The following is a 12,333-nucleotide window of genomic DNA, read 5'->3' as shown; positions in this document are numbered from 1 at the left end:
ACTACTTCCTCTCTTTAAGACTCAGTTTCCTCATCTGTAAAATGAGTATAACATTCCCAACTTCTTAGGGTTGTGAGGATTCAAGAGAAACTTCTCTAGTGTATGTAGTGCTCTGGCATGTGGAAAGTGTTAGGTGAGTGGTGGGTCCCTTTTCCAGTATGGACTTGGGCCTGGGCTTAGCAACTGCCTCTGGGAGCAGCCAGCCCCCTCAAGCCCTTCAGGGGAGGAAAATGTCTATCCTCTAGTGAGCCCTGGGCCCAGGACCTCTGAGGAGCCCTCAGAGCTGAAGGGAAGATATAGGCAGACTGGATCAAGCCCTGAACTTGAAGCCGCATCACTGAATTTAAGACATGGCTCCATAATTCACTGGCTGTGTTACCCAGTGTGAGTCCTCACACCTCTCTGAGCCTCAGCTTCCTGATCTGGAACAGGAGCTAATAACACTTATCAGCCAAAGACTCAAAATAACATGGACAAAAAGCCAAGTCTGGGTAGGCGCTTGATTACTGGTCCTCAAAGCAATCTCCTTCCCTTCTCCTAATTCTTCCTGTGATTTGGGGTTTGTGTATCTAGGGGACCCCCTAGACAGGGCCATGACCATTCTAGGTGGCAAAGAGGAACCTCCCCATTCTAAATGCTAACCTGCAGCCTGGGTTAGGGGCTGGGACTCTGGACAGCTCTGGACACTCAGGAGGCTCCAAATGCTGGTGACCTCACCAGGTGCCAAAGTGTAAGTGACCAGTCAGCCCCCTAGGAGGTGTCTGTGGGGTCCTCCAAATGCAGATCATCTTTGGAGGACAGAGGCCCACCCCTCACGCCCCCCACCCAGATCCCCGTTCATGCATTTAATCATTCTTCCACTGCTGTATTTCCAGAAGGTTGCACAGAGCCTGGTACATAATAGGTCTCAATAAATATATGTTGTAAGAACAAGTTTTTATGTTCAACACACTTATTGTCTACTGCTCTTAGCCCTGTGCTAAGAGATGGTGTACAGATGGTGCACACAGAGGAACTGGTCCTGACAGCTCTCTCCCAAGATCACCCAGGGGGGCTCTAAATCCTCCCATCTCTTCCCACTCCAGAGCCAGCTTCCACTGGTTGCCAAGCTCCAGGCATCAGGACTTTTCCCAGAATCGAGGTAATGCCCAAGCACCCCATGCATCATGGGGCCTGGGAAGGCTGCACACCTGCAGCCACAACTCTCCAAATCCTCTGTCTTTCATGCCCCGTCCTCCAGCCACGCTTCCCCATCCCTCTAAAAGCCTCAGACACAGCCATCTCCGCCCACCCAGTGCCCTACATCTACCTGGGGTTATACCCAACGTGGCCAGCGGGTGGCGCTGAGACTCCCCTTTCCCCAGCGCTGGACTGGACTCCACACCCCACCAGGACCCTGTCCCTCCCTCATTTTCTCCCCAGCACGGACAGGAGCGGACTCTGTGACCTCTAACTGACCCCTCTCTTTCCTGCTGGCTCCTGCGATGAGGCCTGAGGAGACTCCAGTTGCTCCTGCAGGCCCCGGGTTGTCTTTTCCTGCCTGGTGGGGGGGGGGGGGTCCCCAGGGGCCAAGATGCAGCTGGTGGGGCGGGGCTGGGCGGGGTGAGGCTGAAAGCAGCTGCCGGGTGAGAGAAAGAAAAAGAGAGAGAAGAGAAGAAGGAGCGGGAGGGAGAGGTGCTCTGGTTCCCTGGCTCCTATCCCAAGCAGGTGGAGGTCCCAGCTGAGGCTCGCCCCAGGATAAGGTATGTGGCTGAGGAAGCAGAAGGGGCCAGAACCTAACCCGCTAGCCCCTCAGTACCCCTAGGCCTGCTCTGCTGCTCAGCAAGAACCCCTGAGCCCCCTCCCATCTCACCCCTCCCAAGGTGACCAAATAGAGACTTGGGGGGCAGTACAGGAGTCGAGGGGTGGGCATTAGGAGGCAAAGGCTCTATTGCTGTTCTGGACTCGATACGTGAATTTGCACCAAGCTCTTCCCGTCTCTGAACCTCAGTTTCTTAATCTAAAATGGAGGCAGAGGCCGGGGGCTCTTGAAGATGTTTTGTGGGATAACTTTGCAAGGTGTCCCTTTTTCAAAAAGAATTCGTTCTTTCAGGGGCTTCTGAAGACCAGAAGGCTTTTTTTTTTTTTTTTTTGCGGTACTCGGGCCTCTCACTGTTGCGGCCTCTCCCGTTGCGGAGCACAGGCTCCGGACGCGCAGGCTCCGGACGCGCAGGTTCAGCGGCCATGGCTCACGGGCTTAGCCGCTCCGCGGCATGTGGGATCTTCCCGGACAGGGGCACGAACCCATGTACCCTGCATCGGCAGGCGGACTCCCAACCACTGCGCCACCAGGGAAGCCCCAGAAGGCTTTTAAGACCCAAAGGGATGCGCCCCTAGTGGTGGAATTTCAGGCAGTGCAGGGAGGGGGTCATTTAGAAAGATGGGTGGTCCCTCCATGTCAGGGGCCCTGAGGCCCTGGTCTGTGCCTCTCTCCTCAACCTAGTTTCCCTGACTGGGACTCATGGTGGAGAGTGACACAGGGTGGTGGGTGGGAGCTTCCCCAGGTGTCTGGTGCTCCAGAGGTCCTCTCATTAGGGAGAGGGTGGTGGGCGCAGGGTGAGGGTATTTCTCTGCCACTCCAAGATCAGAAAAAGAGTGGATTAGGCAGCAGGGTGTGTGGCACCAAGGTAGGGACAGTGGTAGGCTTATGGATGTCCCCAGGGTAATGAGGGAGGGGTCACCCGAGCCCTTTTTGAACTGTGGCTGCTGGCCACGTCTCCAAAGTCCCCTGCACTTCAGAGTCATTAGCTCATTCACTGCTCACATCCTTCAACCAGTCCAGAAGGGTGGGGGCAGGGGGGCTGGAGCCATTCCTCCCTCACCCTGCTCTTGGGAAGAGATTGTTCCAGATTGTTCTCTGGCTGGGGAGAAGCTGGCACGGGCAAGTTTTAGGATCTCAGGGATCCCAAGGTGGGAGGCAGTCCAGTCAAGCACATGATGGGGAGTCAAATCAGCCTCTGTTCAAATCCTGGCTCTGCTGTGGGTCCTTGGGGGAGTCAAGTAACCTCTCCTAGCTGCAGTCTCCTCCTGTGGAAAATGCGGACAACAGAGCGGGCCCTTACAGGGTTGCAGTGAGAAGCCGTCGACATGATGCAAGTAAAGCCCCCAGCGCGCAGCTGGCACCTATGAGATGCTGTTGCTCTCATTATGGAGGGAAAAATGGATGTCAAGAAGGGAAGGACTGGCCTGGGGTCACAGAGTTAGGCCCTCCAGTGAGTCAGAGCACCCTCTTCTCAGCCCCATGGCAAACGCTGAGCACCTACTGTCTGCACCCCAGCACCTACGGAGCACTCTATAGTCACCCCCATCCCTACTAGGATTGCTCCCCTCTGCTCACTCCTGTCCCAGCCTGCAAGGCCTCGGGTCTGGGGCTGGGGAGGGGAGAGGGGTGGGGACCCCCAGGCGCGGGAGGGCAGGTCAGCTTTGGGGCGGGTGCGATGGGAGCCCAGAGGAGAGTCTCCGTGGCACTTGTCCTCCCTCTCCCTCGGGAAAGGGCAGCGGTGGCGGCCGGGTCAGGGCTGCGCGGCGGGGAGAGAGGCTGCGTGCGAGCCTGGGGCTGAGCACAGTGGGGCACGGAGAACCCCGCTCGGGCTCCGGCACAGGCGAGAGGGTGGCAGCGCGGGTCGGCGAAGCCCCGCGGGCCGGGTCATCGGGGGTGGGGGCGGCGAGGTGGCGCCCTCCGCCCCTCACCCCGCCCCCGCGCCTCTCCCCGCAGCGGGGGCGCCCCGCCCCTCGGGCGCCCGACGTGGACGCGGCGGCCGCCGCCGCCGCCGCCGCGCGGGAGTCGCTGTCCGCGGAGCCGACATGCAGGCGGCGCGGGGCGGCACGGGGCGGCCGGGCCGGGCGGGCCGCGGGCCGGAGCGCCAGCGCGAGCGGCTGCCGCACGCCGGAGCCGCCGCCATGCACCCCGGGCCGCCCCGCGCCGCGCTCCGCCTGTGGCTGGGCTGCGTCTGCCTCGCGCTGGTGCAGGCGGGTAAGGGGGTCCGGGCGCGGGGCGCGGGCGGGCATCCTCGGGTCCCTTGCTTGCTCCCTGGGGACCCCGTCTCAGGCCCGCTCACTGCTCCCCTCGCCCCACGCCCCAGCCCCTTTCCTGCCTGCTTGACCCCCAGACCCGACCTCCAGCTCTCAAACCCCTTCCCACCACCACTGCCCTGGGATCCACGGTCTTGGGATTCCCCAGCCCCCTCATCCCATTGCCCTGACCCCAGGCCTTTCCTTCAGGAGCCCTAGCTCCTTTCTCTGGCCCAGGGAGCAGCTGAGGACACCGGTCCCCCCACCTTGGGCCTCCCTCCTTGACCCAAAGCCCTGCAGGCCAACTCTGCAGGTCGAGCGGGATGGGGTCCCACTGTGTGAGGGGGATGGGGACCGGCACCCGAGGGCACGGGGACAGGTGGGGTGGACCCCGAGCCTGGAGTCTGGCCTGCCCCCTGGGGCCTGGCCTCCTCCTCACCCCGCCCCTCCTGATGCCCTGTCCCCGTCCCTTCTGGCTGCTGCCACCTTGCTCATCTCTCGTCCGACCCAGCTCTCCTTGGCTGCTCAGTGCTGTCTCCCTGCTTCTGTCCTGTGTCTGTCTCTGATACCCCACTTGTCTGTTCTCTGGTTCTGTGTCTGCTGCCCCTGTCTGTGACCCTCTGTCTCTCTCTGCCTCCACGTCTGTCTTTGTCTCCCCAGGCCCCAGACCTATGAGGTGAGGGGTGAGGCTCAGGCTTAGGTCTTCTTCCCCTTTAAGCGCCTGCCTCTTGGGGATACAGAAGCTGTGTGAGTCCGCTGCCCCTCTCCTAGAAAGTTCTTCCTTCCCTGACCCCCACCATCCTCATCACCCTCCTCTCATCTGGTCCCCTTTGTCCTCTCCTCCCATCCAAGAGGCCCTACCCTGTTCTCTTGACTCCACTGAGGGGCCATGCTCTGAGTGACCCCATCTTCCTCTGCCGCCTTCCCACCTGCCTCTTGGGGCTGGAGGGGTGTGGAGAAGAGGCCTTTCCCCAGGCTTCATCCTGCCTGGGTCTCCACAGTACTGGGGCTTCTTTTCTTGGTCCTCACTCCCATCCCAGGGCTCACCCAGCTAGGCCCTTCTCGACCTCTGGGTCTTTCTCCTTCCCTCAAGGTCACTCACTTGACAGTGCAGTTCTGTAGAAAGAGCACTGGACTGGGGAGCCTTCTGATTGCTTTGCACCAGACTAACCTTGAGCTCCTGCAGCCCGGCCACCTATGTCTCCCCCATGCCTGTCTCCCCACCTCTCATTCCTCCTCCTTTAGATCTGGCCCTGGCCCGGACTCATCAATTTTAGCTTGAAACCTAGTGGGGCCAGTTGTGGCCAGCAGGGGTTCCCACCCTGTTTACAAGGAGCCTGGGGCCTCTCAGGCCTGGCTCTTCAACCACTAAGGAACTGAGACCCAGGTCCCAATCCCACTGGAAAGCCTGGGTTTCTTCCTTCCCACCTCATGGCCATTCCCAGGTTATCTTGTCATACTGACGAGACCATGGGCCTGGGCCTCACGACAGGGGGTGCTCAGGCTCAGGTGCCTCCCCACCCCCAGATAGCCCCTCGGCCCCAGTGAATGTCACCGTCAGGCACCTCAAGGCCAACTCTGCAGTGGTGAGCTGGGACGTCCTGGAGGATGAGGTCGTCATTGGATTTGCCATCTCTCAGCAGGTAACCCTTGAGGGTCCCTGGGAGGGAAGAACACATCAAGATAGAAGTGGTAGACGGGGGAGGAAGGGGTGCCGAAAGAGAAAGGAAAAAGGAACGAGGAGCAAGAGAGATGGCCAGAAAGCTGCACGCGTGGCTGGGAAGGGAGGCCCCAGAAGGGAATCCTTTGGTTGGAATCTGGGAATTAAGGGCATGATTTTGATCTTAAACAGATCTGAGTTTAGGACCTTGCTCCAGTTCTTGCTAGTTGTATGGCCTTGGGCAATTTCCCTAACTTCTGTGAACCTGTCTCCTTACCTGTAAAATGAAGATATCAATACCTACCTGCAGAGATGATGGGATGCTTGAGTCAGATTGTGGATGTCCGGGGTTTAACATGGTAGCCAGGTGAGGCCTTATCACCGCCGGAGAGGTGGACAGACGTGGGGTGGGGGCCTGGGCACTGAAACCTGGGGCCTGGCTTTTGCTCCACAGAAGAAGGACGTGCGGATGCTGCGCTTCATCCAGGAGGTGAACACCACCACCCGCTCGTGCGCGCTCTGGGACCTGGAGGAGGACACCGAGTACATCGTGCACGTGCAGGCCATCTCCATTCAGGGCCAGAGTCCGGCGAGCGAGCCCGTGCTCTTTAAGACGCCACGGGAGGCTGAGAAGATGGCCTCGAAGAACAAAGGCAGGCCCGGGACGGGGTGTGGGGAGGGGCGGTCAGGGCTAGCGTGGCGGGCGACTGGAGGAGAGCATGAGCCCCCCATCCTCCCCCAGCCCCTGCTGCCTAGCCAAGCAGCCCCTGAGAGAGGGAGGCCCACTCTGGTCCCCCAAGCTATGGGATACAAACTTTCAGCTCTGGATTAAGTCTAGTCGGTGCTACCCAAGTAGCCATCAGCATGTTCTAGAATCTCTTTTTGTTAGGTGTGTGGGCACCTGTAGAAATAAGCCCTTAATATTTTGCACTTGGCCCTAGAAATGTGGCTGGCAGGGGCCCAGGGAGTCCTGGAGCTATAGTGTCTCTCTCCACACAGATGAGGTGACCATGAAGGAGATGGGGAGGAACCAACAGCTGCGGACGGGCGAGGTGCTGATCATCGTCGTGGTCCTGTTCATGTGGGCCGGTGAGTCTGGCCCCAAGCCCTTCTTCACTTCACCTCGGGGAAGTGGAGGACCCTCACCAGACCCTTTACTCACAGAAACGAAGGGTGAGGGGCTTGGAGGCAGTGAGAGGACTTAGGAGCCTAAGTTCTGCTCTGGGGGCCAGATCTGATCCCTTCTCTAACTGACCTCTCACCAAAAAAATAGCAGTTCGGTAGCTGCCTCGTAGGATTATATGAGTGAGTGCCCTCCCTAATGAATGGCCAAAGCCCCTGGCCTTCCAGCCCTGGCTGCAGCAGCCTCTCCGTATTCTTCCGGGTTGCTGTGCCTCCAGGTGCTTCAGGCCTGGGCAGCTCAGGCTTGGGACACCCTCTTAACCCACTCATCCTTCTTGACACAACTCGGAGACCGCCTGCGTGAAACCTCCCCAACCCATCCATTAGAATGTTCTCCTGCCTCAATGCTCCCGCGGCACCCTGTGTGCTCCTCTCTAAATTTAGCCCTTCTTAGCTAAGTTAGTTGGGTTCCTGTCTTTCTCTTTTCCCACTTGTCTGTGAGCTCCCTGGGGATAAAGACCATCACCTTTGTACTCAACTCAACCAGAATCTACTGAACAGCCACTCCATTCCAGAGAGTAGTGCTACAGTCGTGACTAAGAAGAGCCATGTGCTTGTAAGAAGTCTGGGAGACGCCAGGCCCATACTTAACAATAATTCAACGTGATGCGTGCTATAATAGCACCATGTATGGGAGCAGAGGACGGGGAATGAATTAATTCTGGGGCTAGGAGTAGAAATCAAGAAAAACACAGAGAGGAGGTAAATGGGGATTGAGCTTTGAAGGATGAGTAGGAGTTCACCAGGCAGCCAAAAAAGGAAGGGTATTCTGGGCATGGTGTGTTCAAGAAGGAAATTAAGCTCAGTCTGACTCTGCAGCTGCGACCCAAGAGAGAAGATAGAAAGTGAGGGGTAAAGGATGTTGAGGCTGTCAAGTGGACTGGAGTCCTTCTTGAGGGAATTAAACACCATGTCGAAGTTATATGAGCATCGTGGTTGAGAGGACAGCCTCTGTTTTAGAAGCATATGGAAAAATAGGTTCCGTAGACACAAAGAAAAGCAGACGCTTGAAAAAAAAAAGCTGGAAAAACAAAGGATTGTACAAAAGGGGAGGTTTGCTTATGGTGCATTATTAGTCTTGGCACAGACAGTATTCACATCATTGTAACAATATAGAATAGTGAATTAACTCGAAATTGTGAGGTAATTCTGCTAGGATGATGAGGAAGGTAGTAGAGGGAGTGGTTAGGCTCTATATGCCATGGTGGGACGTCAACAGATAATCTCTAAAACAGATCAGGTAATAGCACTATAGAGTTTCCTGTTGCCTAGTGGTTAGGATTCTGGGCTTTCACTGCTGTGGCCCAGGTTCAATCCCTGGTCGGGGAACTAAGATCCTGCGAGCCGTGTGGCGCAGACAGAAAAGAAATAGCACTATAAATCAAGTATAGAGGTAAAAATGGGGAAAACACCTACGAGAGTTGGAGGTGGTTGCCTTAATACTATAGGACTTGCAAAAAATATTAGTTTGATAGCGATAAACATTTAGGAGAGTGCAGGCCCTGGAGTGCACACCCCCATTCCACCGTGTGACCTTGAGTGAGTTATCTAAGCTCTTCATCACTGCCCTCCCTCGTAACCTGGGGATGGTAATAACCAGTGCTCTCAGAGAGCTATGAGGGCTCAGTGAGATGGAATGTCAGGGCCCAGCACAGGGCCTGGCACATGCTAGACAAATGCTATTGTTTCTCTTTGCCCTAAAGGAAAGGGGAGCCCTCTGAGGTTTAAAAGAAGGAAAGGGAGGAGACACGATCAGAAGCATGTTGTAAGAAGATCAGCCCAGCAGCAGTGAAGGGGCTGGTGGGGAAGGGGACAGGTGGACACAGAAGCCAGAGGCCAGAGGCAGCCTCTTGCAGTAGTACTGGGCTCCAGATGGTGAGAGGCCATCTGGAGCCCGGTACCCACAGGAGCTCAGCCTGGTCTAGTGGGCATGAAGTGGAGGGGCAAGGACTGGGGCTCTGGCCTCTGACTGCTCTCCTTTGTCCCCTGCAGGCGTCATCGCCCTCTTCTGCCGCCAGTATGACATTATCAAGGACAATGAACCCAATAACAACAAGGAAAAAACCAAGAGCGCATCAGAAACCAGCACACCAGAGCACCAAAGTGGGGGCCTTCTCCGCAGCAAGGTGAGGGCAAAACCTGGGCCTGGATGGGGGCCCCGTGGCTGGCACCCTGGTAGTCCCTGGGCTGCAGAAGGGGTCAGCTTGGGGACTACCAATGGGGCCTGGCATGGCTGCAGCTGGACAGAGCCAAGCTTGGCCGCTGCCCGTGTGACACAGGGGACACTGCAAATTGATTTTGGATCCTCTCCTTTTGCAGGGTGCCAGGAGCCAGTAGGGGTTTAAAAAGAGGGCAGCGAGTGGGGAGGGCAGAGCTCCCAGTAGGTGCGGGACAGCAAGAGTAGGGGTTCTGGGCTCATTCATGCTCCTGCTGTGCTGTATGACCTTGGGCATGTACTTCACCTCTTTGTACCTTCATTTCCTCTTCTGTAAAACAGATATGAAAACCTTTTCAGTGCTTGCTTTGAGCAGCTCAGAAGAGAGACATAGAGAACGGAAGAGAATCTCATGGTTCTGACGATGATTATCCAACAAACAAACATCTGGCTCTCTCTACATTTCCTCCTTCCTCCATCTCCTTACACCCTCTGGCTTACTGTCCTCTCTCTTGGCTTCTCTCTGGCGCTCTCCTGAAGCCTCTTATTAATCCACCATCTCCAGAAGCACCTCAGCAATGTCAGTGGCTGAGGCTACGCTCAGAGGCAGATCTGCAGGATGTGAGAGAACCAGCCAGCAGGATGCTCGGCTAGGGCCCCGGACCCAGTCCTGGCCACTCAGCTGAGTGAAGCTGAAGGCTGGGTTTGAGAGGCAGAGAGATAAGACATCCAGGCAGGGCTCCTCCTTTCCTTCCACCTGAGAACAAGAGCCTGGCTTTTAGGCTGCAGCCCTGCTGCTCCCTTCCTTCTGGTGTCTTCTCCCTGTTTCCATCCTTGCAAGAAGTCTGTTCAATTTAGCCCTGGCCGCTTCTCTCATTTTTTTTTCCTCCCAGTTTCCAAACAAGCCCTCGGTGAACATCATCGAAGCATGACTGCCTGTCTGCAGGGAGAAGGATTCCATTTTTCTTCTCTGCTGGTCCCCAGGTCCATGGGCACAGGGAGAAAGAGGACTACCATGGGGGGAGGCACAGCTAGCTGCACAGTTCTCCCTCTGCCCCCCATCCTAGTCTGGTGAAGAAGGCTGAACTGCAAACCCCAATTCTGCAAAAAATAAGCCACAAAACTAAAAGGCCTGGCCCTGTCCTGGAAAAGGCAAAGCTGCGTGAGACACAGCCGTCTTTCTGCCTCCTCGCCTCTCCTGGACTGGCTTCCTCTTTGAGAAAATGCACAAAGCTCCTGGGAGATAACAAGCACCTAGACTGACAGAAGCTGTGTCTTTCAGGGAAGCTGTGGGGCTGCCTGCCGGGCAGGGGCCTGGCGGCCATCAAGCCTTTGCTGGATCCAGCCATCAGGGACTTGTTTGTGGCGCGATGCACAACTTTGCGAGTGTGTAAGATGTTATCTGTTCTGTCTCTTTTGGAAAACACAACCGAAGGGCTTCACTCCAGAGGGCAGAGGGATTCCCCGAGCTGGTTGCCTGTGTCCTTTGTCTTCTTTGGCCCTTATTTTGACTGTAAGATCATCAGTCTGGGGTCTGAAGGAGACAAAGTGGGAAAGAGACCTGGAAGGTACTGGCCCCATTTCTTTAGGAAAAGTCTCTTGGAGTTGCAACAGTGCTGGCTTGCACAACTGCAAAGGTACATCCACCTGGGACAACCTGGGGGCTGCTAAATCACCCCCTCTGGGGTGGACGCTGCTGGAAGGCGGGCCCGAGCCATTCACCATGGACAGTCAGAGCAGTCCTGACCTCTGGGGTCTCCATATCTTGCCATCTCATCCAGGGTTCGTGAAAGCTACCCAGGGTCCTCATGTCCTTCCCTAGAGCCTGAGTGGTGTGAGGTGACAGGTCTCTCCCTCCACTGCCTCTTTCTGGTTTAAAAAACAAATGGTGCTTGCTAAGGAAGGCAGATCCTTCCCTAGGACTGGTAAGTTGCGGCTGCTGAATGCCTGCATAGGAAGAGACGGACCTCTGCGTCTTCCATTCGTGGCTAAGGACGACAGTGTGGGCGACTGCGCTTGGCGCAAGCCTGGCACGCAGTCGGCGCCCAGTGAGTACCTGCTGAACTGAATGAGAAGCGCGGTGACCCCCAAGCCAGAGAGCTGAAAGCCATTCCCCAGTGACCGCCCCTGCTTTGCGGTCTACAAGAGCTCTCGGGGCTGGGGCAGCTGCCACTCTGCTTTGCCCGAGTGCGGAGCACAGAGAGGGAGGAGAGACAGGGTGAAAGGCAGATGTCAGCAACACTAAGGGCTTCCTCATGGGAGGGCATGAGGCTCCACTCATTGTCTTGTGACTTCCATCCCTGCTGAATGGGGCTGCAAGGCCAAGGCTCCTTAGGGGAGAGGTCCTTACCTCTGATCCAGTTAGAGCAATAACCACTTTTTAAATGTAAAATAAAAAGACATATGAAAAGGCACATCCTCGTCTTCTGGTAAATGCCCAAGTGTTGCCCTCTTTTTCTGGCAGTTGGCAGCAAATCAGGACGTGTGGAGGAGGGAGTCAGTTCTCTCCATTTTGGCCTGCAGCTTCTTAGGGACAAGCCTGCCAGCCAAGCTGGAGTTGGAAGGGAAATCTCTAACAGATGGGGGTGCACGTGTAAGAGGAGAAAATAGTTGCTCTATCATCCCATTACTGAGCCCCCCCCCCAAAACCGAGCTTGGGCTGCCTCACCGCATAGGTATGCAGGCTGGAGCTCAGTTTTTAAAACAAAGGGTTTTCCCCTCTGGATAGGGTTGGTGCTTTTCCTGGCCAAAGGGAATGCAGTCCTGCTTCTCCCAGCATGAAGGGGAAGTAAAGCGGGACTGCAGAAGCTGCCTGCTGCAGCTCAGGATTCACAGCATGCTGTTCGGGGATGTTAAAGGAACATCACTCTGATCCCGCAGCAGGCTGAAAGGTAGAGGAATGATGCCATTAGCCAATGAGCAAACCAGTAAATGGGGCACCTTGAACATTTCTGTCCAGAGCCGGGAGGAGCTTAGGAAATGTCAGGTGAGTGGGGCTTAGGGTAGGCTGTTCTGGAAGGTTCTGAGAGCAGAGGGGAGCAGGTCTTACAGGCTGGGTGGGAGAGTGGGTAATCGATTAGCACGCAGAACTGCCAGCCAAACCTCAGAGAGGTACTTCCCAGGTCCTCTGTGCCTTTTAGTGCCAGATGATGGAGAAACTCCAAGTCAGCATCAGGTATAAACAGCTGTCAGTGGGGTCCAGGGAGTGCCGCTAATGGGAGTTTGCTGTCTTTACCTTATCTGTGCCTGTAGCACATCATCTTAGGGAATGAGGGGAGTGGAGTGA

General features: G+C 56.3%; 1 protein-coding gene across 4 annotated transcripts; it reads left to right on the top strand.

Annotated features, from left to right (window-relative positions):
• Positions 1-1,441: 1,441 nt before the first annotated feature.
• On the top strand, positions 1,442-11,455 carry FNDC5 (fibronectin type III domain containing 5). Of its 4 annotated transcripts, none has more exons than XM_067725329.1 (6): positions 1,442-1,543; positions 5,578-5,693; positions 6,165-6,363; positions 6,710-6,799; positions 8,885-9,018; positions 9,941-11,455. In XM_067725329.1, the coding sequence occupies exons 3-6, from the start codon at positions 6,180-6,182 to the stop codon at positions 9,977-9,979; spliced, it is 447 nt and encodes a 148-aa protein (XP_067581430.1). In that variant the 5' UTR covers positions 1,442-1,543; positions 5,578-5,693; positions 6,165-6,179; the 3' UTR covers positions 9,980-11,455. The 4 variants fall into 4 exon arrangements, with proteins under 4 accessions (XP_067581430.1, XP_067581428.1, XP_067581429.1 ...); XM_067725327.1 differs by lacking the exon at positions 1,442-1,543 and adding an exon at positions 3,895-4,012; XM_067725328.1 differs by lacking the exon at positions 1,442-1,543 and adding an exon at positions 3,895-4,012 and having other exon boundaries at positions 9,390-11,455.
• The last annotated feature ends 878 nt before the right edge of the window (positions 11,456-12,333 follow it).

Source organism: Pseudorca crassidens, chromosome 2 (genome assembly GCF_039906515.1).
Source record: "Pseudorca crassidens isolate mPseCra1 chromosome 2, mPseCra1.hap1, whole genome shotgun sequence".
NCBI classification, from domain to species: Eukaryota; Metazoa; Chordata; class Mammalia; order Artiodactyla; family Delphinidae; genus Pseudorca; species Pseudorca crassidens.
Note: the sequence above shows the minus strand (reverse complement) of the source record. Positions and strands in the feature narration are given on the sequence as shown.